Below are 25,796 nucleotides of genomic sequence, written 5' to 3' on the forward strand. Positions count from 1 at the left end.
AAAAAAAAAATGGGGGCATCTAGGTGGCGCAATGAATAGAGCACCAGCCCTGAATTCAAAGGAGGACTTGAGTTCAAATCTGGCCTCAGACACATAACACTTAACTAGCTGTGTGACCCTGGGCAAGTCACTTAACCCCACTGCCTAGCCAAAAAAAAAAAAGATCTTAGGGGTACTAACATTGTCAGTCATGTAGTGGACAGTGTTTGGGAGTTGAGAATAAGGAAGACCTGGAAATAAACCCTGTCTTACCAGCTTTGTGACCATAAGCAGCTCACTTAAATTCTCTTATAGTTTCTTTAACTGTAAGAAGGGAGATGGTAATATTTGCAGCATTTATCTCACAGGGTTGTTGTGAGGATCAAACATGATAGTATATGCAAAGCATTTCTTCTGGTGTCTGCTATGGGTCTGGCATGGTATGTGTCAGTATTTGGTATGTGTGTATGCATTTTTTGTTTGTATTAACCATTAGTACTTCCTACCACCAGTTTAGAAATGATTGACAAAATGCATTTGACCTTACGTGTAGGACAAAAAAAGTCAAATAGAAATAAAAAGTATGATTCATGAAATTTAGTTTTTTAAGGTTAATTAATCCCTTTTTTCAAGATCAGTCATTCCTAGCCATAGACTCTCTGAAAACTTCACCACTCAATGTGCCTTCCTTTGAAACAAAGAAAAACAATTAAATAAAGCCAATAGATTCAAAGAGTATATATGACAGCATATGTGATGTTCTGCTTATATCAGCCCCCATTTCTCCAAGAAAAGTCAGGAGGTCATATGCATTTAATTTTTTTTATATGCATATAATTTGGAGGGAAAAAATAAACAGGAATAAATACTCAATGTTTGGCACCATGGGCCCTAATATTTTTCTAATTAACTTTCTGGTAGTCCCCCTCCTCTCATTCTACCTGCTCTTCCTAGTCTTGTGCAATGGAGTAAAGCACTAGATTTGAGTTGGAACACCTGGGTTTGAAGCTTAGTTTTCCTTTTTTTATTCCCTTTGTGACCCTGGATAAGCCACTGAACCTCTCTGGGCCTCAGTTTCCTTATCTGTAAAATAAGGGAGTTGGCTGTCCCAAATGACTTCTAAGATGCCTTCTGGCTCTAGATCTGTGATCTGTAATTCTGTGATCTATAATGACCCTTCTAGTTCTAAATCCCATGGTTTGATCCTATGTATATAACCGCAATTAAATGAACAACCGGCTACTCTATGAAAGCAACAAGAGTAACAAGCACTATTCCAATTCCAAGAACTTACTGATGGCACCTCCGAGTCTGAGCAGTTTCTCAAAGAGGAACTTTTTAAATTGGAAGCATCTGGAGAATGAAGTGAAGGAACGGAAAGAAGTAAGCTACAGCAGTCAGCAAATGTGTGTGCATATCTATGTCCCACGTAGAATTAATTTTATTAAAATTGGACACTTGTGAACTAGGCTTGGTTTATTCTGGGAGAAACACATGTGTAGCAAAAAAGTAGGACACTGGAAGGATTCTTTGAGGCTAGAGTCACTCCAGAAGAGGAGCTACCCTTTGGCTAGCTGGGGTGGGGGTGAAGGGGCGGGGAGCAGTGCTGCTGAAGCTGACTTTAACTAAACTAGACTTAGCTACAGATTTGTGAGGACTCACTGAGCAGCTTTTGAATGCTGCAGGTGACATTGTTGCTGACTGAGGAATGCTGATCAAATCAAAAAACTGCTGAGAAGCCAACTTCAGCATGACCTCAAGACTGTCCCTCAATATTTACTTTTTACTGTTTGCAGGGAGAAACAGATCATAGAGGATATTACATTTCTGATTGGCAGGACGTAATCAAAGTAACTTGAAGGAAGAGCCTAGTAGCCATTTGTTACAGGTGATTGGAAATAGTAACTAAACAGTATGGAAGACAGAAAGAGAAAACTTCAAATACTAATCATATACTGGCTGGACATTACACCTTAAACAAACAAAGGAATTGTATATTGCCCTGATTTGTATAGTTCATTTTCATTATCACCATTATTAGCTGCATTTGTGAAATACAGGTTTATAAATCATTTTCTTGGTGGTCTAAACAGGCTTTTATTAGTCTAGGTAATTCCCAGAAAGAGAATTCCCTCTACCAATACAGATGGATGACTGCTCTGCAGCATATGGTCTTAGTGAATTTCTTAGTGAATGGTCTGAGGGCCATGAGAGGTTAAGGAACTTGCTTAAATTCACCATAAGAGTAGGTATGAGGGGTAGGAAATGAATCCAAGCCTTTCTTACTCGATGCACCATATATGAGCTCTCCCTGAAGCCTTATAATATAATTTACATACTCTGAATGGAAGGAAAATTAGAAAATTGGCTTCTTAGCAAAGTCAAATGCTTTAAATTAGACTTTCCAGCGCTCTCGTTAACAAGTACCTACCACATAGATTTGTCATAAACAAGTTTGAAACAAGCTTAGGTTGCTATGTTTGACATTTGGGAGAAAGGAAAGTACTTGTGGTACAATGGCATTGTTGCCAAACCTCTCCATTCTAAGCACACCTCAATTCAAGATTGGTCTTTAATTGTTGGTTGGATCTTTTCTAAAAACAAACAAAAACACCCCCTTTTGTTTGACCAAGCTAATGAAAAAAAATTTCAACACAAGAGTCAAAATACCTCAAGAAAGTATTTCATTTAAGTAACAGTAAAAAGGAAAGCTAAACTTTATCACAGACAAACTTTGTTTTCTAGCCCATGACTAAGGATGTTGCTGGTAGAAGCTGTACCCCCATGAGAGTATAGGAATATATTGAGAAAAACCAGTAATTTTTTTCAGATAATTTTTATCTTTTCCTTTTTTGTTTCAGTATTAAGCCATAAGAAGTAAACTTTCATAAAAAATGGTAATCTGTTCTGAAAAGAGATGTGTTGTCGAACTTTTACATAAATATATAACTTTCTATCATATTCAGAGTAGGCCCTCCTACACAAGGAAAAATAATAAGCACAAATCCTGTTATTGTTATAGTAGGCAATATTTCAAGTACCAATCCCACTGCTTGGTTTTATTTTCTTTAAGTGGGTCAAATAGAAAAAGAATGGGGAAAAATTACGAAGATACTTTGGAACAGTGATTTTTAAATTCAGTTTTTTGAAGGGAGAAAAAGATATTTGAAAATTTTAATTATTATACATGAAAGAATAATGAATCTAAAAAGAAAATATGTTTTACATCATCCAAGTACTTCATTTCCATCAATGAAAAAAAGCCTTTGAATTCCTGAGTGAGGTAGGGGATGAGAAGGAAGAGAAAATAATTTGATTCAATTAAAAATTTTTCACAGATATATGTCGCATTGATGGGAGGTTTCACGAGAAGCCCCAATTAGAAGGCAACTCTCTAGAAGTTCTTTCAATAGTATCAGCAAATCATTCCAGTTTACTCTACGTGCTAACAAAATAGGAATGTGACACCACTGAAAACAAGATTGCAAAATACAGACAATGTGGTCTGACATTTTTTTCTCCCCAAAGGAAGGACTGCCACTTACGAAAGTATTTCTTATGAAGGCTCAATTGCTTAAGATGCAGAATATTGAGAGAGAAAAACACTTTAGGACACAGCCATGTCACCAGCTGTTACTCATCCGTAATGAAACTGTTAAGTGATATTCTTCATAAATAGGTCAGAGACACCTCTGAATTGAAAAAAGATTCTTTTATACTTTTTCTCTTGAAAAGTTGTATTTGAATTGAGAACTGGCAATTTAATCAGGGTACTAATTTCAGTGAGGAGTAAATAGTAGTCAGGTAGAGATTTCAGGGTTTTAAAATATTAAAATTAACAAAGAAATGTGAAGGCTCTGTGTACTGAAAATGTGTTTTCTTGCATACATACATGATTGGCTATTTTTAGAGGCTGGGCCCATGTACTAATTAAGAACATTTGGAACTCTAGCAATTCTAGACATTACAGATAAACTAAATTTATTCAGGCTTTAGAATTTTTTTTTTCTTTTAGAGAGTACAATATGATTAATGTTTTTGGTCAAACTATATTTAAACTCTAGTGCTAATAATCATTTCCTACTAAAGTTAATTATCAAAAATAGAGTATATAGAAAGCCTTGTGTGTAGTATTTAGATTATAGGAATGAGAAAATAATGTATTGAATAATGAATTCTATCGTCCTTAGAAGTCACAGATAGAATAAAGAAGTAATCTGTTGAGTAAAACATAGGTCATTATTGAAATTATAATATTCTGAGGGTTTTAGCCTCACATTGTTGTGATACTCCTTCCAGTGCTAAAAAATGACAATCTATCCATTCCACCCCATCCTATGTTCATATATTCCTTTAAAGGTGCCATGTAGAGGGCCATCCTGTAAATTTCTTGATTTTGTATAGATTCCATACTGAAATTCATGAGACAAAATATAATTGGATAAAAATTAAGATTCAGACAGAGAATAAAGACTTATCTTATTGAATTATTGTTCACAAGTGCTGTGTTTTTGCCCCATACATGAACCATCTTACTTCCCTCATTGCAGTGATAACTCAAGATTTACAGAAGAAAAAAATTCTATAGTAATGTGGATGAACCTGGGTATACACAAATCTTGGTCATGATATGTGTAGGTTGAGGTATTAATCATATAATGGCTGAATACTGTAGTTGGGATAGTTGTGATTGTAAGTTACCTAATGAGGTCTTAGCCCCAAGATTTACTCACAATGTTGGCTTTAAATAAAAGCAACATGATAAAACAAATTGACTTGAAATCACATAGCCCTCCTAGGCATCTCTGAGAAACAATTAAATAGCACCTCTCTCTCTCTCTCTCTCTCTCTCTCTCTCTCTCTCTCTCTCTCTCTGTCTCTCTCTCTCTCTCTCTCTATATATATATATATATATATATATACAAGTTAGTTAAAAAATCCAGAATTTCTAGAGTTCATAAATGACTTTTAGTGACTTTGCCTCGATTTGAGAAAATTTTTTTTATAGAGATGTAGCATTCTACTGTAGATACCATTAGTGTGGGAGTCATGAAATAAAAGGTCTCTTCTGTCAACTCCTTCAAAGATTGTTTGGGCATGATAGATTACCTGCACTGTTAATAAGAGGAATGATATTATTTACTGCCTATCCAAAAGAAATATGGGGAGAATTCATAAAATATTTGTAAATGTTTTCTACCTTGCTGTGAAAATGTGCTTTGGGTAATGTTTTACTTTTGACTTGGCTCCTCTCTAGTTGACTGGTGCCTAAAATACTATCTCTAGGCATCCAGGGAGAATTGCCTCTTATAGGTCTCCTATCCCTAGAGGGGACACCTGGGATATAGGTATTCCTGTATTTACTCATATTAATACAACTTTAATATTTTAAGCCTCTCTTATTTCTCCAGTCCTCCAGTCATACACATGAGGCTCCCTCTATGTCTTAGTAGTTGAGTATCATGAGTTGCTGTGATGAAATACCAAATCATCATTAAGTGGTCATATATCTGTTGAAGAATTTTCTGAGTGTATTTGAACAACAGAGATGGGATCTGTTGCTGGGCTTGTACTCTAAGCCTTTCCAATGTGGCAGGACATTCCAGAGCTTGTAATCCTCTGGCATAGTCTTCAAGAACCAAGGTTACCTCCTAGACCAAGACAAGAGATAGGAGTGATGTTTTAGTGGGAGTATTTGTATTTCTTACCCTATCTTTATTTCTTAGATTGACATGGTTTTGATCCATTACATCTGATTCTTCCTGGGGTCCACATGTAAATTATTGTAATGACACCTCACCTGTTTGAGAGAGATCAATACATTCTATGACTTAGTAGCAAGAATGTAATTGTTTCCAGTATTTTATTCAGGAGAAAGCTACTATCAATGATCTTGTTACCAAAAACCTCACTGAGCCTCTTAAAAAATAGGAACTGCAGGGCCCCCTGCACATATAAATGACAATGCCCTTCTGTACAACTAAATTTGTTTGTTAGCAATTTCTTAACCCTCTTTAAAGCAGTTGTTTTGAGATTGAGGATAATTATTCTCATTCTAAGTATAGAAGCCCAGCCAAAAACAAAGATTTATCTCCCCCTTGTCTTATACCACCCCACCTTTGGTTCTTTGGAGGAAATTATTTGTGAGGTTTAATACTGTGTAGGACTGTTTTCAGTATATTCTCATCCATTCCCATGATTCAAATTATTATCTTTATTCAGATGACCCCCAAATCTGCATCTCCAGCTCTTACCCCTCTACTGAACTCAAATATTTGAATTTTAATTAACTTCCAGACATGGACATCTCCATGGATATGTCCCATTGACGTTTAGAACTTAACATTTTCATAATGAAGCTCATCTTCCTTAAACTTTGCTCTCTAAACTTCCTGTTTCTATTGAAGGAACTCTGGCAACTAGTTGGGTGAGGGAGATGGGGTCAGGAAGACCTGAACTTGAATCCTTTCTCAGACAGGCTATCTAGCTTTGTAAGCCTGGACTAGTCACATAACCACATAACCTTCGTAACCACGAATGGTAAAATATAGCATAAACAAGCTACAATGAATTCGATAATCCTTTTAAATTAGTTGGGATGTTGTGGCAAAGTGACACCCGAAATGGAGGAAAGAGGATTATACTGATTGTCCACAAGCTGTCTGGGTCATTTTATGGGTTTGTATTTGTTTATGGGCTCCTATGAGTCTTTTTCATCTTCTAAATTTTCTGTATACAATAGGGTAAAGGTGATCCCACATACAATTTCAAGAAAGAACATTGTTATGAAAGTTAGAAGGGTTCAAATTCTACTTGTTTCTTATTGGGCCAGCCACTTAAACTCTATGGCACTATTTCTTCAGCTGTAACATGAAGGGGGTTCCTCAGTTTCCTCGGCTTCTATGACTTCTATTTCCAATTTACCTCAACCGTACTTTCCTTCTCACTATCTATCATATTCACTGGTCCCTTCCAGCTCTAAATCTATGATCCTCTAAAACCTATCCTCCAACCTAGAAGGCTAGAGAGGAGATGGCCAGAGACTCTAAAGTGAAGTTATGGATTGTTGGGGCTTTTCCCAAATGAGTGGTTGGACAGAGACAATCTCCAGGGAGAGTATAAGGATAGGTCTTTGTTATTGGGCTTAGGTCTGAGCAGAGTCAGGGCAGTAAGCAAGGCCAGGACAATATCCCAGAGTTTTCATATGCCACCAAAAAGGAAGAGAAGAAACCCACCAGGGAAGATTCCTGTACTAACCAGAGCTATGTCGAGATAGAGGTAGGCTTTCTTGCTACCTTCATCCCAATTTAAGCAAACAGAAGGGGTCAGTTGGCAAATAGTGATATTTCTAGGGATACTGGGAGAGATGGGAACACAGATGTAAAGTTATAATAATCAATATTATCCAGAAGAGTACTGAAAGTGGCTTGTTTTTGTCCCTACCTGCCCCCAACCTATTCTATAATAAATTTAATTTGTATACCTCATTAGCTCCTATATTCTTCCACCTTCCCTTTCCATTATGCCCTCTGGAATGCTAATGTAGAAATCACAAACTCATCTTTACCCTAGAACTCTTCCTTTCATAGTCTAACTCAGCTCAAATCTAGCCTTCTGCAAAATCTCTCTTCTCTCTCACTACTTCCTTTCCTCTGGGTTCGCCTCTCATTCTCTCTCTCTCTCTCTCTCTCTCTCTCTCTCTCTCTCTCTCTCTCCCCCCTCTTTCTCTCAATATACATACACATACATATATAAGTATATATATGTGTGTATATGTGTACGTGTGTGTATATATATATATATACATATATATGTATACATATATAATACGTATGTCTGTATGTGTATATATGTATACACACAGTTTCCGCAGCTTCTTGAGGTTAGAGAGTGAATGTCTTTTGCTTTTCTACATGTCTCTAGTACTTAGCATGCCTGGACACTTGATAAATGTTTGTCAAGTGACTAAGTGGCTGAAGGCACCATATAGCTTGCTTTTCAATAGATTTAATTGATATCTTATGTTTTTAACATCATCTATATTTCACCCTTTACCTTTCTCCCTGCCTCCTCCCCGAGAGTTTTACTTATAACAAAGCAGCCTTTAAAAGAGAAATAAAAGAAAACAATTAGGAAAACTGAGGAATACATTAATATATATGTATACATATACATATATACATTAACATTATATATATATATATATATATATATATATATATATATATATATATATATATATATATATATATGTATATGATGTTGTATACTCATCCCCCCTCTACTTCTGCCAAGGGAGAGGGAAAGAATTTCTCTTAGTACCCTTTATAAGACTGACTGCCCTTCTTTTACTCCCATTGACCCACTTGACCATGAGGAAGAAATGCCATGTACCTTGTTCCCCTCCACCAGTTTCAGCCACAATAACAAAGCAACCACCACTACTCCTTTACAATTCACTTCATACTTACTCTATCTTTGTTGTTGTCATCAGTGTACAACTAGGTAACTCTCCCTTCTCCCTAATAAGTTCAGGAAGTGGCTCACAGTTGCATTTTCTACCACAATCCCTTGCCCTTTGAGTACCCTGCTCCTGATATTCCTTGGCTTTTATAACCTCTTTATAATCTACCTCAATCATGCATAGGATTAGTCACTCCCACTAACTATTACATCAACTGAATTTGCCTTGGGTGCTAGAATTTCTCATTATGGCTTTGCCTCAGAGTCTTTCATTTCCCTCTGCCTCATATACATATTCCTTATTCAATCAGTTGGCAAGACCTGTCAATTCTACTTCTTCAGTGTACTGTGGATCCACTTCCTTCTCCCTACTTATAGCCATTGTTACCTCTTGCCTGGACTATTGCAATAGCCTCCTCACTGAGCTTCTTGCTTCAAGTCTCTCCCCTCTCAAATCTATCCCTTGTAAAATTGCTAAAGAAGTCTTCCTAAGCAAGAGGTCTCAGCAGATCATTCCTTTTTTTGAAAACCTTAGGTGACTCCAAATCCTTTTATGATAAAATAAAAACTTCTTGTCCTGAAATTGAAGGCTTGCCAAAAGCTACCTCTGCCCTACAGCATTAGATTTGGGGTCAGGAAGACCTAAGTTCAAAAATGTCTCAGCCACTTATTAGCTGTGTATCTCTGGGCTACTCATTTAGTCTCTCTTGGCAGTTTCTTCATCTCAGTGTAGTATGAGGCATTTGGACTTGATGGCCTCAGAAATCTTTTCCAGCCCTAAATCTAATTACCTTTTATTCTACCATTCTGGCTTCATCTCCTATTACTCCCCATCACATAGTCTTCATTCCAACCAAATTGGAATTGAACTTGACATGCATTGCCATAAGCTGTGGCCTATGACTAGAGCACCTCCCTTCTATTTCTGTTACTGCAATCCTTATGTCCATTCAGGGCTCAGATAAATATGGTCTCTTTCTTGAAACCTCAGGTCTCTCCAGTCTGAGCTTCTTTTATAAATGATCTTGTGTCATAATTATTCATGTAAGCATTTTAGTATTTCAGTAGAATATAAACTACTTGAGGGAGTGAACTTTTGAATTTTTCCTCTTTATTGTCTACCTAGGGAAAGAAAAGGGGATAAGTATTTATATAATATCTACAAAGTTTCAGGCATCATGCTAAGTATTTTACAAATGTTATCTCATTCGATACTCAAAACAACCCTGTTATTAGCCCCATTTTACAGTTGTGGCAAACAGAGGTTAAAGGACTTGCCTGGGGCCACACAGCTAGTAAGAGTCTGAATCTAGATATGAACTCAGGTTTACCTGACTCCAAGCCTAGTGCTCTATCCATTATACCACCTACCTGCCTCCTCCATAGCACAGTGCCTTGTGTGTAGCAGATGCTTACTAAGTCTTTAATTAAATTGAATGGAGCTGAATTGACATCTAATATCAATATTTCTACAGATCTCTCGGCACAGGAGAAATCATTCCCAGCATGTCTTGAAGGACATCATTACTCCTCTGGAACAATTGGTAAGAATTTGCATTCCATTAATGGTTGAATTCGGATATAGTTACAGCAGGTTTCATTTTAAATAAATGAAGAGAGAATTTCATATGCTATATTATAGTCATAGAAACATTAAAAATGTTCTTATATGGTCTTAATCTGGTCTTTCATACATCAATAATTTCCTCTTCCTTATCCTTATCCTGGCTTTCTTAAACATCCCCATGACCTTTTTGTCATCTTCATTTTCGTTGACCTCTCTGATTCATTAAACAGTGGTCACTCATCCCCCTTTAAACCCTGATTCTTTGGTTTGATGGTGGTACACTATTGTGAATGACCTCCTCCCTTTCCCGTTGTTCCTTCTTTTTTGTCGTATGTAACTCCTCTGAATCTTCCATCTTTTATGAATAATACCTGAAGCTCAGGCTGTGGCTCTTTTCTTTTTCTATAGTCTTATAAACAAAAATATCTTGCCAGTGGCTTCAAATGTCACCTCTATTCTAATGACTCCCAAGTTTATACTCTCATTTCTATTTTCTCTGCTGAGTTTCAGTCTCAAATTATATCAGGCATTTTTACTTTCATATCTTTTATTCACATCAGTATCAAAGTTTTTGATTAAGTATCTTATATCATTAAAGGAGAAGGAGAAATGATATAGATTAGAGGGTCACAGGTGGAGAACCTGCAGCCTTGAGGCCACATGTGGCCTTTTAGGTCCTCAAGTGCAGCCCTTTGACTGAATTCACACTTCACAGAGCAAATCCCCTTAATAAAAGGATTTGTTCTGTAAAACTTGGATACAGTCAAAAGGCTGTACCCAAGGACCTAGAAGGCCACAGTTTCCCCACCCCTGTATTAGACAGTAATAAAATTGAATAAATATAGAATTGGTTGTATAACAAGCCTCAAAAAGTCTCTTTTATGAGTTCAATTTCAACAAGTCAAGAGAGGTCTCCAGGAGAATACTCCATGAATCTATACTTGGCTTTGTGCCAATATTTTTATCAATGACTTGGAGAAAAAAAATATATAAATGTCTTATCAAATTTGTAGATGATACAAAGCAAGGGATAGCTAACACATTGGATGGCAAAATCAGTATCTAAATACATCTTGACAGACATACATTTGACTGAATATATGAAAAATGAAATTCATTAGAAATAAGTATAAAATCTTATACCTGGATATAAAAAAAATCAACTTCACAAGTATAGGACTGGGAAAGCATAATTAGGCAGTAGTCATTCTAAAAAATATATAGGGTTTTTAGAAGGACATGAGTAGTGTGGTGTGGCAGCCAAAACAGTTAATACAGTCTTGAGCTGCATTAAGTGGAGCATTGCTTCTAGGAACAGGGAGGTGATAGTCACACTGGAGTCTGACCTTGTCAGACCTCATCTGGAATGTTGGGTCGTGAAAATGAGGATTATGAAAAGGTCCTAGGTTTGTTTAAGGAGGGCAATAAGAGAGTATCATTGACCTTTGAGGGAGAAGTTTGAGACCATATAAGAAAAATGTTAATGTTTCCTTGCCTAAAATACAGTTGAATAAGGATATGGATAAACTGAGGAGTACCCAGAGTTTGGCAACTTGCTGCTTGTGAAGAGCCTTGAGTCCTTGTCACATGGACACGTTTAACCTTAAGAAGAAAAGAATGAATGGGAGGGTGCATAATAGTTACCTTTAGGCATATGAAAGACTAGCCTGTGAAGAATGGATCAAATTTGTACTCTTTTGCCCCAGAAGACAAAACAGGGGTGGAAACTGAAGAGGCTAATGTAAGCTCAGTAACAGGAAAAACATTCTAATAATTAGAGCTGCCTCCAAAGTAGACTGGGTTATTTTTAGAGGTGGGGATTCCCCTTCCTTGGAGTTCTTCAGACAGAGTCTTGTCCACCACTGGTCAGGATGTTATAGTAAGGATCTCATTCATATATGGATTGGACTAGATGTCACCTGAAGTTCCTCCCAAATCTCAAACTTTATGACTCTAGAAAGTAATTTTCTTCTCCCTTTCTCCCAAATCAGCTTTATATTCAAATGCCCCTATCTCTGTCCATGGAAAACAGCATCCCCTATCCTTATCCATATATACCAGCTTAGAGTTACTTGACAAAGCTGTCTTTCACCCTTGATATCATAAGCCACAAAGTTCTATGGACTTTATTCAGAGAAAGGACTGATAAATGGAAGTATATTGTATAGAATAGTTTTACATATACATAGATAAAGATATAGATATATCTATTTGTGTCTAATGGTAGCCATCTCTAGGGTGGTGAAGGGGGGTGTGGTAGGGAAGAAAAAAAGGAAAAAAAAGATAATTTTGTATTTTTTAAAGGAATAGCAAGTTGCATATAGAAGATTTGCAGTTTCATGTACAATCATCTTTTTATTGTACTGTTATAAAAACGCTTGTTTTATTCCACAAATAAAAAAAAGTTCTATGAACTTTTTATTTGAAATGCTTTTTCATATCCATTGTTTTATCTTCATTCCCACTGCTGTCTCCTTAATCCAGGACCTCAGGATTACCCATCTAGATAAATGCAATTGCCTTTAATTGGGCTCCCTTACTTCTCTCCTTTTTAAATCTATCCTATAGTATAACATAGAATAGCATAGTATAGTATAGTATAGTATAGTATAGTATAGTATAGTATAGTATAGTATAGTATAGTATAGTATAGTATAGTATTTTTATCTTCTTTAAACAATTCTTTCATCACATCATTCACTTTTCTAAAAGCCCAAGTGGTTTTTTTCCCCATTTTCTATCATGTCAAATCTTAATTTTACTATCTGTCTTGGTCCTTCAAAATCTGACCTCACTATAACTTTCCAGTCCTCATTTACCACTATTCCTCTAATTATATCAGCTTGCTTGCTATCCCTGAAGTGTATCATCTCATTGTTGTTTCCAAAGCTATACTTGCACGTATTTTTTTGTTTATTCTGTTACCTAGAATGTTTCTCTACTACTCCAACTTCAATGCTTCCCTTGTCCTATCAATTCCAACAAAAATTTAGCAGGTACTACAATTTATGTTTTTCATTATTCTTAATGTGTTTTGCCCTTTAATTTTAAGGTCCATGAGGGTAGGGATTATGTCCTACAAAGTAACTCTATAGCATCACTTAAATCCAATTCACTTGCAAGTCATGACATCTCCTTTGTGGTGTCATGGTCCTCTTCCAGAATGAAGGATGAACAACAACAACAGCTGTGCCTAGTAGACTACTCAGCATGACATAAATTACTTGATTAACATAATAATAGCTATATATTTGAAGCTTGGTAAAATGAGATGGTTCACTTTATTTTTAGAATTTTCTTAATCTCTTTTTCTAATACAACCTAAATTTTTCAACGTTATCTCTCCTCCCAGAGAGCCATCCCTTTAAAACAAAGAATAGAAAAAAAGAAGGAAAAGCAGTTCAGCCATCGTTTTTTTAGTGTTCCACATCTATGACCTCCCCACTGCAGAAAAGTAGGGGTGAGATGTCTTCTCATCTTGTATTTGAGGCCCGACTTAATTTTGCAGCATTCAGCTTTAATTGTTTCATTGTTGACTTTCCATCTCCATTGTTATAATTATAGGGAGAAAGAGAAAACCACAAATGTAACAGAAGTGAGGGCTTACCTGTGGTGAAGGCTGTCTTAACGTGTGGCTTAATGGGAGACAGCATAGACATCTCTAGTCTGTTCTCCACCCCACAGCTCTGCCCCCATCCTTCTCCAAGGGGTACTTTTATTCTTGCCAGGAGCGGAAGCAGGAAGTTGGGGCCTGAGTTTCCTCAATTGTAAAACGAGAATCATAATACCACACACCTCCCAAGATTGTTACTATTTGCACAATGCTTAGCACAGTGCTTGGTACATAAGAAAGCACTTAATAGTGCTTTATCCCTTTTTAAACCCTCCTTCTTCCCTCCTTCCTCCCTTCCTCCCTTCCTTCCTTCCTTCCTTCCTCCTCCTTCCTTCCTTCCTTCCTTCCTTCCTTCCTTCCTTCCTTCCTTCCTTCCTTCCTTCCTTCCTTCCTCCCTTCCTCCCTTCCTTCCTTCCTTCCTCCCTTCCTCCCTCCCTCCCTCCCTCCCTTCCTTCCTTCCTTCCTTCCTTCCTCCCTTCCTTCCTTCCTTCCTCCCTTCCTCCCTCCCTCCCTCCCTCCCTCCCTCCCTCCCTCCCTCCCTTCCTTCCTTCCTTCCTTCCTTCCTTCCTTCCTTCCTTCCTTCCTTCCTTCCTTCCTTCCTTCCTTCCTTCCTTCCTTCCTTCCTTCCTCCCCTCTTTGTTCCTCCCTCCCTTTCTCCCTTCTTCCCTCCCTCCCTTCCTTCTTTCCTACTTTTCTTCCTTCCTTCCTGCATGCCTACCTGCCTACTTTGCAAATTCACTTTCCCCCATGAGGGGCTACATCCTCTATTAAGGCATTTCTATCTTCTCTGCTTATCAGTTTGATCTTTGAGTCCTAAGATGGCTTTTTTTTTTTTGCAATTGCAATCACATAAAAGATTATATATAATATATTTGTAAGCATTTTGGAAAGAAAAACATGAAGCTTGCTAGGATGGTATTTTACTTTGGTGCTCTAGTGGATCTGTGATTTCATTCATTCACAGAGGCAAATTGTAACCTCTCCATGCTGTATTGTCCTGTTATCTTATCATCGACATAACATCCGCCATTTATATTGTACTGTAAGTTTCACAAAGTGCTTTACAAATATCAACTCATTTGATTCCTCTACAAGCCTGGGCGATAGGTACTATTGTTGCCCCCATTTTACAGTTGAGGAAACTGAGGTGAACAGAGGGTAAGTGACTTGGCTAGGGTTACACAACTGGTAAGTGTCCAAGGCTAGATTTGAACTCAAGTTTTCTTGATTCCTCTGCACCACCTAGCTATCTACGTAGTTCTGGTCCATGTTTTACTATAATCATTCCATAGAAGACTTTCCCACATAAAGTATCTTGGGTGCACCAATATGCCACTGAGGCTGTTCATCTGTTGTCTGATGTTTGCTTTATATAATTGACCCAACAACTTTTCCATTGGCACATGATAATCTTATTATACGAAATATCCAGCTCAATAACTTCTAGCAGACTGCCCTAGATGATCTCACTGTCCTTGTCTCTTCTTATTCAGGATATTCCTATCCTGTTTTCATCTACGGCACTTACACTCAACTTCAGGGGACGTTCAAATCTAGGGTGACTGGCACGCCCTCTGGTTGACATCTCATGTCTCCTCCTGAAGTGAGACTTGCTTTTGAGACTGATCTGATAAAGGTCCTGTGGTGCTCAGGTGCTACTACTATTTTATGAAGAGGGATTGGGATGGCAATGAGTTAACATTTATAGCTTACTCTCTTATGATCAGTGGCTATTCATAAGAAGAAAAGTAATCTTCCTATTTACCCAAATGCATTCCACGTTGTAGCCAAAAGGCCCACTGGGGACACCCCCACCCCTGTTTCATGAAAAGGAGAAGACAAGGATTTGGACCACATGCCATGCAAATCATGATACTGGAAAAGGAAGATGTTCTTAAAATTTTCTTAGAGTATGTGGTCGCTTAACAAACATCTGATGGTGAATTTTGCAAAACCTCATAACAAATATCCTCAAGTAGATATCTCCTCAAGCAGGAAGACCTAAGTCTTTTCAGGGCAAGGCCTTTTGTTCTGCTCTTCCCCTCCAGAAATGCAGAAGGAAAATAGCCATGTTCATATGACTTGAAATCTTTACTTTTCTTTTTTTTTTCTTCCTTCTTTTTGTCAAAAGAATCTAAGAAATCTTGGCAAATAACCCTGCAGGAGTCAAAAGAATACGGCAGATTTTAGAAAATCCTCTGCTCTCCCTGGAGTAGGATGGCCCAGTGAACAGCTACCATGGCTTGGGGCAAAGTAGGTTTTCTTAGATAAGTCTGCAGTTGCAGATTTCACCTTTAGAGCCTGATATCATTTTGTAGATTAATTAATATTTGTGAAGGGCTTTGAAGATGAAAGGGATTCGATATGTGTTATGTGTTCTTATTTTAAAACAAAAGACAGAATATTTCTCTGAAATACCAATGATGAGACCGAACTTTCCTTCACATTAACAATTGCAAATAGTCCTGCTGTCAACTATAGCCATGCATGGTAAGATTTTGGGGGAAAATGCTTTCCTTAGCAAATCTTAAAGCTGAAGGGTAAAATTATTGTTCTAGTTTAGTCACTTTTAGAGGTGTCTGTGACCCTTTTTGGGGTTTTTTTTTGGACAAAGATACTGGAGTGATCTGCCATTTCTTTTTCCAGCACATTTTACAGATGAGAAAACTGAAGCAAACAGGAATAAGTAACTTGCCCAGGGTCATACATGTAATAAGTACTTGAGGTCAGATTTGAACTCAGGTCTTCCTGACTCCAGGCCTGGCATTTTGTGCACACTGTGCCACCTAGCTGACCTGAAGGAGAAGATATAAGGTTTATAAAAATAGAGGCAGTTTTAAATCTTTTTCTTTCCAGCCTCAGTTTCCTCATCTGTAAAATGAGAGGTTTGAAGGAAAACTGTGTGACGCAGAGGAAAGAGCACCGACTCTGGAATAAGAAAACTGAGCTTTCTGTCACTTATTCCTGTGCAACCAGTCAGTCACAACTTCTCTGAGGCTTAGTTTTCTCATCTGTAAAATGAAGGAGTTGGACTATATGTCTTTAAGGTCTCTGTCAGCTCTAAACTTATAAACCTAAAATGACTTCTAATATCCTATAAAACTCTAATTACCAATTAAATTAAATAAACATTGTTTACTATGTATTCCAGCTATGATGGCACAAACCTGAGATCTCTGCTGCCTGGAAAGCTTAAAGCCAGGGGCTTCCCTGAGCTCAGGAATTCTGAGCTGCAGTGAATGATGCTCGTCCGATGTCACACTAAGTTTGGCATTAACATGGTGAGCTTCCTGGACTGAGAGCCACTAGATGGCCTGGGGAGGGGATGACCTGGCCCAGGTAGAAAGCAGAACAGGTTAAAGTTCATGGGTCAATCAATAGCAGGATGTAAGCATCCCCTGAACTTCTAGGCTAAGAGAGACTCAGTTTTTAAAAATAAAGTGTTGACAAAACTGACTACTTTTAAGACACTGTACTAGGCACCTAGGATATAAAGTACTAGAAAAAAACATGTTTCCTGTCCTCAAGGAATTTGCATTCTAATGGGAAAATCAAATGAGATAATATTTATAGAACTGTTATCATAGAGCTAGGCACATAGTAGGTGCTTAATAAATTATTGTTCTTCCCACCCTTCTTTGAGAAGATACACATGCATAGATAAATAAAGGTAAGTTTCTTTAGCAGAAGGAGAGCATTAACAATCAGAATAAGGCTTTATGGAAGCATTTTAGCAAAACCTTGTATTAGGTAAGGATTAAAAGAAATGGAGATTGGGAGATTAGGAAAGAGTACTCTTCAAGTAAGCAGGTAGGCAGTATAGTGAATAGAGTACTGGGGGTGGAGTCAGGAAGACTTAAATTCAGTCTTTGACACTTAACTGTTGTCTGTTCCTCATTTGTAAAATAGAGATAATAATATCACCCATTTCCCAGGGTTGTTGTGAGGATCAAATGAGATAATATTTGTAAAGCACTTAGGGCAGCTAGGTGGTGCCGTAGATAAAGTGCCAGGCCTGGAGTGAAGAAGACTCGTCTTCCTGGTTCAAATCTGGCCTCAGATACTCACTAGCTGTGTGACCCTGGGCAACTCACTTAACGTTGTTTGACTCACTTTCATCATCTGTTAAATGAGTTGAAGAAGAAACTGGCAAACCACTTTAGTATCTTTGCCAAGGAGACCTTAAAAAGGGTCACAAAGAGTTGGACACAACAGAAAAACAACTGAACAACAACAGTACTTAGTACAGTGCTTGGCTCATAGTAGACACTTAATAAATACTTGTTCCCTTCCTTTCCCCTTTAAGAATGGGATATACACAACAAGTCATTATAGCTTAGAATGTGGGATTAATTTACCCATAAAATGGAAACAGTAGAATGGATTAAAAATCTGGATTTAGTAACATGTTGCTTTTGGGAAAAAATAAAAATGAGAGACACACACAGAGATAAAATAAAATAAAATAAATAAAAATAAAAAAATAGAATTTATTATGTAAAAAGTGGGGGTAGTAAACATGATATCAGATAAAGTTAAAGCTAAAATAGATTTAGTTAAAAGAGAAAAATATGGAAACTATATTATGTGCCACCAATATTATTTAACATTGTTTTAGATCTTTTAAAATAACTAGTTGGTATAAAATACCTGAGAGAATACTTGCCAAAACAGACTTAGGAACTACATAAACATAAATATAAAATACTTTTTATACCCAACAAAGTCAGATTTAAATAAGTGGAGTAATACTTATTGTTCATGGGTAGATAAAGCTAATATAATTAAAAATGACAATTTTCCCTAGCTCATCTATTCAATGCCATCCCAATTAAATTACTAAAAAAAAATTTTTACTGAGTTAAAAAAATAATAACAAAATTCATTTGGAAGAACAAAAGGTCAAGAATTTCAAAGTAAGGGAAAAAAATGAAAAAGAGATTCAGCAGTACCTGACTTTAAACTATATTATAAGGCAAGAACATAGCTGAAGTGAAAAATGGATAATCTTGATTATTTAAAATTAAAATTTTTCATATAAATAAAACCAATTTAGCAAAGAATAGAAGGAAAGCAGAAAATTGGGGGAAAAACTTTCATAGACAATCTGTGAGATAGGATATGATTGTGCTGGAATATTGCTGTGATATAAGAAATGATGAGCCGGTTGATTAGAAAAACACGAAAAGGATTGGAAGTATGAAGGAAGATGCTATCCATCTGAAGAGAAAGAAATAAAAAATAGAAACACGCATAGTACAGTCTTATTTATATGTATATGTATGGATAAGTATGTGTGTGTATGTATATATATATGCATATATATATTATATATATATATATATATGTTTATAGATCTAGGTGTATTACACATATTTGCATACCCTTCTCGAGGATGGGAGTGGGGTTGAGGTTGTGGAGGAAGAAAAAAAAATAGAGAGGGCACAGCTGAGAACAAAAGAAAACCTAGAAGGAAACAAAGAAAAGCTGGGTAGCTTTGAAAACAATGTGTAATATTTATTACATAGGTTTTTTCTGAAATGGAAATTCATTGTTTTATATTGAATCCTCTCTTATGTTCTGCTGTGCACATGGAAATGTTTTTCTTTTTCTTTTCTCATTTTATATTTAAGTTTAAAATGAAAAAATAATACACCCCCCCAAAATTAATATGCCAGCTTAAACCTTCAGGAAAAAAGACAGGGGTATGACTATTATAAATGGATAAAGGCATGGGGGTCTAACAATTTAATCTCTGAATGTGAAAGATTAATCTGGCAGAGAGGTGTGTAATATGGATTGAAGAGAAGCTATTGCATTATTCTAGATGACTTAAATCTAGAAAAGGTGATGAGGACAAGGAATAGGGTGGGGATTTGAAGAATGGAAAAGATGGTACAGATTCAAGAGATTTTGTAGAGATAGAATTGGTAGGACTCTGCTGCTAATTCTGAGAAGTGACGTTTTCTTGTTTGAATTTGCCCAGAACATTAGGATGTGCAGTAAAATGTAAGCTTTTCCAGGACAGAACTGGTTTTTACTTTGTCATTGTGTCCCCACTGCCTAGCACAATGCCTTTCGATTGGTAGCAACTTAGGGAAAGTTTGTTTTCTGAGGCTATGCCACAACCCTGGTGCAGGCCCACATCACCTCACACCTAGACTATCACAATAGCCTGCTAGTTGATCTCCCTGCCTCAAATCTCTCCCTGCTCTTATCTGTCCTATACTCTGATGTCAAAATGATCTTTCCAAATAAAGCACAGGGCTAAACATGTTAGCTCCCTATTCAATAAACTCTAGTGGTTCCCTTTTTCCTATAGGATCAAATAAAAAAAATCTTGTTAAAGACCTTTCTAATGTGCCCCCTTCCCACTTCTACAGTCTTCTTACATGTTGCTCCATTCCACCTACACTGTAATGCAGGCATCCTTGCTCTTCCTCATACAAGATATCCTGTTACCTTACTCTGAGCATTTTTGCTAGCTTTTCTCTAAGTCTGGAGTGCATCTCTTCCTCATCTACCCATCTGAGACACTTTGGCTTCCTTTAATTCCTAGCATTAGTACCACTTTCCTCAAGATGCCTTTCCCAATCCTCCTGAATGTTAATGTCTTTCCTCTGAGGCTAACCCCAATTTATCCTGAACAGAGCTTGTTTATACATAGTTGTTTATGTTATTTCCCCTATCAGACTGTGATCTTGAGATCAGAGATTTTTTTTTTTTTACTTTGCCTTTCTTTGTATTCCCAGCACTTAGCACAGTGCCTGGCAAACATAGATACTTAATCAATGCTACTTGGCTGATTGTTCAATTGACCCAAATATTTTTTACCTAAATGATTCTCCCAACTCTGATTCCTGGATGATATTTACTGTGGTGTTTTTTTTTTAATAGACAAGACTTTCCTTTTTACCTATCCCTTTTTTAAATAAAATATACCCAAGTAGAGTCATAGTCTTCTCATGTATTTCACCCCACAAATTTTCATAATACTCTTGTGGTCTATTTTCCTCCTCTATTTTATGTTCTTGGATGCTTTTATGTTGTTCATTTGTATATAGTTATTTGAGATCGTGTATTTTAGTATTAGCTGCTTTCTTGGCTTTTGTCTCCTATGAACTTTCCTTTTTAAACAAATTCTTTTCTTTTTTAAATTTTTAACATTATTTAAAAAATATTTTGAGTTCCAAATTCTCTTTCTTCCTCCCACCCCTTCCCTACCCACTGAGAAAGCAAGCAATATGATGTCAATTATACATGTCAAATCATGCAAATCTTATTCCCATTTTAGCCATGTTGGGGAAAAAAAACCAAGAAAATAAAGTGAAAACAAAGTGTGCTTCAATCCTTACTCAGAGTTCATCAGTTCTTTTTCTGGAGTTGGATAGCATTTTTTGCCTTGGGTCCTTTGGAATTATCTTGGATCATTGTCTTCATCATAGAAGTTAAGTAATTCACAGTTGTTCTTCATCATAGTATTTCTTTTGTCATGTATAGTGTTCTCATGTTTCTGTTGACTTTACCTTGCATATAAGACTTCTCAGGTTTTTCTGAAACCATCTTGCTCATCATTTTGTATAGCATAATAGTATTCCATCACAATGATATCAGAACTTTTTCAGCCATTCCCCAATTGATGGGCATCCCCTCAGTTTCCAATTCTTTGCCATCACAAAAAGAGCTACTATAAACATTTTTTGTACATACAGGTCCTTTTCCCTTTTCTTTGTTCTCTTTGGAATAGAGATCTAGCAGTGGTATTGCTGGATCAGAGTATGCACAATTTTTTCAGCCTTTGGGCATAGATCCAAATTGCTTTCCAGAATGACTGTACCAATTCAAAACTCCACCAATGAAGTAAAATCAATACTAAATATATATGCACCAAATGGTATGTTATCCAAATTCTTAGAGGAGTAGTTAAATGAGTTACAAGAAGAAATAGAAAGCAAAACTATACTAGTGGGGATCTCAGTCTCCCTCTCTCAGAAATCAATTAAATCCAACCACAACATAAACAAGAAAGAAGTTAAGGAAGCGAATAGAATTTTAGAAAAATTAGAATGATAGACCTATGGAGAAAACTGAATGGGGAGAGAAAGGAATATACATTTTTCTCAGTGGTAAATGGCACCAACAAAAAAATTGACCACATATTAGGGCATAAAAATCTGACAATCCAATACAGAAAGGCAGAAATATTAAATGCATCCTTTTTCAGTTCATAATGCAATAAAAATTACATGTAATAAAGGGCCATGGAAAAATAGGCTAAAAACTAATTGAAAACTAAATAATCTAATCCTAAAGAATGAGTAGGTTAAACAACAAATCATAGAAGCAGTGAGTAATTCCATTAAAGAGAATGACAATAATGTGACAACCTACTAACACTTATGGGATGCAGCCAAAGCAGTTCTTAGGGGAAATTTCATATATCTAAATACTTACATGAATAAAATAAAGAGGAAATCAATGAATTGGGCATGCAACCAAAAAAGCTACAAAAGGACCAAATTAAAATCCCCAATTAAATACCAAGTTAGAAATTCTGAAAATCAAAGGAGAGATTAATAAAATTGAAAGTAAGAAAATTATTAAATTAATAAATAAAATTAAAAGCTGGTTTTATGAAAACAATCAATAAAATAGACAAACTTTTGGTTAATTTGATTAAAAAAAGAAAACCAAATTACCAATACCAAAAATGAAAAGGGTGAATTTACCACCAATGAAGAAGAAATTAAAGCAATAATTAGGAGCCATATTGCCCAACTGTATGCCAATAAATCTGATAATGTAAGTGGAATGTATGAATATTTACAAACATAAATTGCCCAGGTTAACAGAAGAGGAAATAAAATAATTAACCTCATTTTAGAAAAAAAAATTGAACAAGCCATCAATGAACTCCCTAAGAAAATAATCTCCAGGGCAGCTAGGTGGCTCAGTAGATAAAGCACCAGTCCTGAAGTCAAAAGGATCTGAGTTTAAATCCAGCCACAGACACTTATTAGCTGTGTGACCCTGGGCAAGTCATTTAACCCTGATTGCCTCCAAAATAAACCTCCAGGGTCAGATGGATTTACAAGTGAATTCTACTAAACAAGTAAAAAACAATTAATTCCAATACTGCATAAACTATTCTGAAAAATAGGCCAAGAAGAAGTTCTACCAAATTCCTTTTATGACACAAATTTGTTGTTGATACCTTAACCAGGAAGAGCCAAACAGAGAAAGAAAATTATAGGCCAATTTCCCTAGTGAATAATGATGCAAAATTTTTGAATAAAATGTTAGTGAAGAGATTGCAGCAATTTATCATGAGGATAGTACACTATGACCAGGTGGGATTTGAACCAGGAATACAGTGCTGGTTCAGTAGTAGGAAAACTATCAGCATAATTGACCATATTAATAATAAAACTAACAGAAATCATATGATTATCTCAATAAATGCAGAAAAAGCTTTGGATAAAATACAGCATCCAGGCTTATTAAAAACACTAGAGATCATAGGAATAAATGTAGTTTTCCTTAAAATGATAAGCAGTATCTATCTAAAACCATTAATAAGCATTACATGTAATGGGGATATGATGACATATATAGAGGAGATTAGAGAATCAACTAAAAAACTAGTTGAAACAGTTAACTTTAGCAAAGTTTCAGGTTATAAAATAAAACAACATAAATTATCGGCATTTCTACATATTACCAACAAAACCCAGAAGGAAGAAAAAGAAAGAGAAATTCCATTTAAAATTACTGGAGACAATATGAAATACTTGGGGAGTCTACCTGCTAAAACAAACCCGGAGATTGTATGAACACAATTACAAAACACTTTTGACACAAGTAAAGACAGATCCTAAGAACTGAAGAAATATTAATTGCTCACAGGTAGACCAAGCCAATATAATAAAAATGACAATTCTAACATAAGTTACTTACTTATGTTATACCAACCAAATTACCAAAGAATTGTGTTTTAGATCTAGAAGAAAAAATCTTAACAAAATTCACCTGAAAGAACAAAAGGTCTAGAATATCAAGGGAATCAATGAAAAAACAAGTGTGGAGGATTGTCTACTAGAAGCAGATCTCAAGCTATATTACAAAGTAGTAAGCAGCGAAATAATCTGGTTCTGGTTAAGAAATAGAGTGGCAGATCAGTGGATTAGATTAGGTACACAATATGTAGTAGTAAATGACCATAGTAATCTTGTATCTGATAACCCCAAAATCCCCACAAAGGACTGGGGAGCAAGAATTCACCATTTGACAAAAATTGCTGTGCAAACTAGAAAACAGTTTGGCAAAAATTTGCATTGACCAATATCCCATGTATACATGCAAGTATAAGTATTATCTATCTAAAACCAAGAACAAGCGTTATACTGGTATTTTGGATTTCTTCTTTTAAAAAAAATCAAATTAACTAATGATTCATCTATTTTATGTTTTTTTTTTAAATAAAACTGTGTTCTAATTTTATTTATTAATTCAATGTTTTAAACTTCCAATTTGATTATTCTCTCCTTTGGTTTACAGTATTTCCTTTCTGGTGTTTATTTGGAGATGTCTAATTTGTTCTTGTTCTAGTTTTTTTTTTTTTAGTTGCATGCCCAATTCATTGATCTGCTCTTTCTCTATTTTACTGGTATAAAGATTTAGCTATATACATTTTTCCCTAAGTACTGTTCTGGTGTGCTGTCTCATTGATGTCATTATATTTAATGAAATTATTGATTGTTTCTATGACTTGTCCCTTGATCTACTCATTCTTTAGAATTAGATTATTTAGTTTGCAGTTACTTTTTAATCTATGCCTCCACAGTCCTTTACTGAATATAATTTTTACTGCATTAGATTCTGAGAAGGATGCATTTATTATTTCTGCATTTTTTCATTGGTTTGTCTGATTTTATACCCTAATACATGGTCAATTTTTGTGAAGCTATAATGTAGAGCTTAGAAAAAGATATATTCTTTTCTATTACCATTCAGTTTTCTCTAGAGACCTATCAAAACTAATTCCTAAAATTCTATTCATCTCCTTTACTTCTTTCTTATTTATTTTGTAGTTAGATTTATCTAGTTTTGAGAAGGAAAAGTTTAGGTCCCCGACTAGTATAGTTTGACTGTCTATTTCCTACTATATAATTCATTTAACTTTTCCTTTCAGAATTTTGATGCTATATCATTTGGCACGTATATGTCTAATATTGACATTACTTCATTGTCTATGGTGTCTTTTAGTAAGATGTAGTTTCCCTTTTTATCTCTTTTAGTTCTATTTTTGTCTTTGCTTTGTCTGAGATTACTGCCTTTTTTTTTTACTTCAGTTGAAGCATATAGTCTCTTATTTTATCTCTGTGTGTTTCTCTATTTCAAATATGTTTCTTGTAAACAGAATATTGTTGGATTCTAGTTTCTAATCCATTCTGCTCTCCACTTCTGTTTTGTGGGTGAATTCATCCCATTCCCATTCACTGTTATGATGACTAAATATGCATTTCCCTTCTTATTTTCTTCTGTTAATCCTTTTCTTTCTCTTTTTTACTCTTTCCTTCGTTAGAAGTATGTTTTGCTTCTGACCACTGCTTTTTTTAATTTGTCCTACCTTTTATCACCAGCCTGTCCCTTTTTAAAAATTCCTTTCCCCTCTTCCCTTTTGGGTACGTAGATTTCCATATCTAATCTAGTATATATATATATATGTATATATATATATATATATATATATATATATTTGTATGTGTATATACATATGTATATGTATATATACACACATATATGCACACATATACAGACACATATATACATATGCACATATATCCAATATATACACACATGTGTGTATGTACATACATGTATATTCTTCCTTCTTTGAACCAATTCAGATCAGAGGAGAGTTTAAGTACTCCCCACCCCCCCCACCACTTTTCCCTCCAGTGTAAAAGCACTTCCTTGAGTACTCCTTTTATGTGAGATAATTATCCCCATTCTTCATTTCCCTTTCCCATTCTCCCAATGCAACCTTCTCTCAAACCATTCATTTTTAAATTATAATCCCAACATAATCTATTCACACCCATTCTGTCTATGAAGAGTCCTTCTAACTGCCCTAATGATAAAGTTCTTAGGAGATACATGTATCATCTTCCT

General features: G+C 35.8%; 1 protein-coding gene across 7 annotated transcripts in view; it reads left to right on the forward strand.

The window, feature by feature from the left end:
• ARHGAP15 (Rho GTPase activating protein 15) overlaps nucleotides 1-25,796 on the forward strand; it is an 826,255-nt gene that overhangs the window by 89,671 nt on the left and 710,788 nt on the right. For 6 of the 7 annotated variants that reach the window (XM_020984726.2, XM_020984729.2, XM_078146833.1 and 3 more), the window contains exon 3: nucleotides 9,918-9,986. The exons of the other annotated variant lie outside the window; for it this stretch is intronic. In XM_020984726.2, coding sequence (XP_020840385.1) covers nucleotides 9,918-9,986 — 69 coding nt within the window. The remainder of the gene's footprint in view (nucleotides 1-9,917; nucleotides 9,987-25,796) is intronic. 7 annotated transcript variants of the gene reach the window in all.

This window comes from Phascolarctos cinereus, unplaced genomic scaffold (assembly GCF_003287225.1).
Source record: "Phascolarctos cinereus isolate Bilbo 61053 unplaced genomic scaffold, phaCin_HiC Scaffold_726;HRSCAF=1367, whole genome shotgun sequence".
Taxonomy (NCBI): Eukaryota; Metazoa; Chordata; class Mammalia; order Diprotodontia; family Phascolarctidae; genus Phascolarctos; species Phascolarctos cinereus.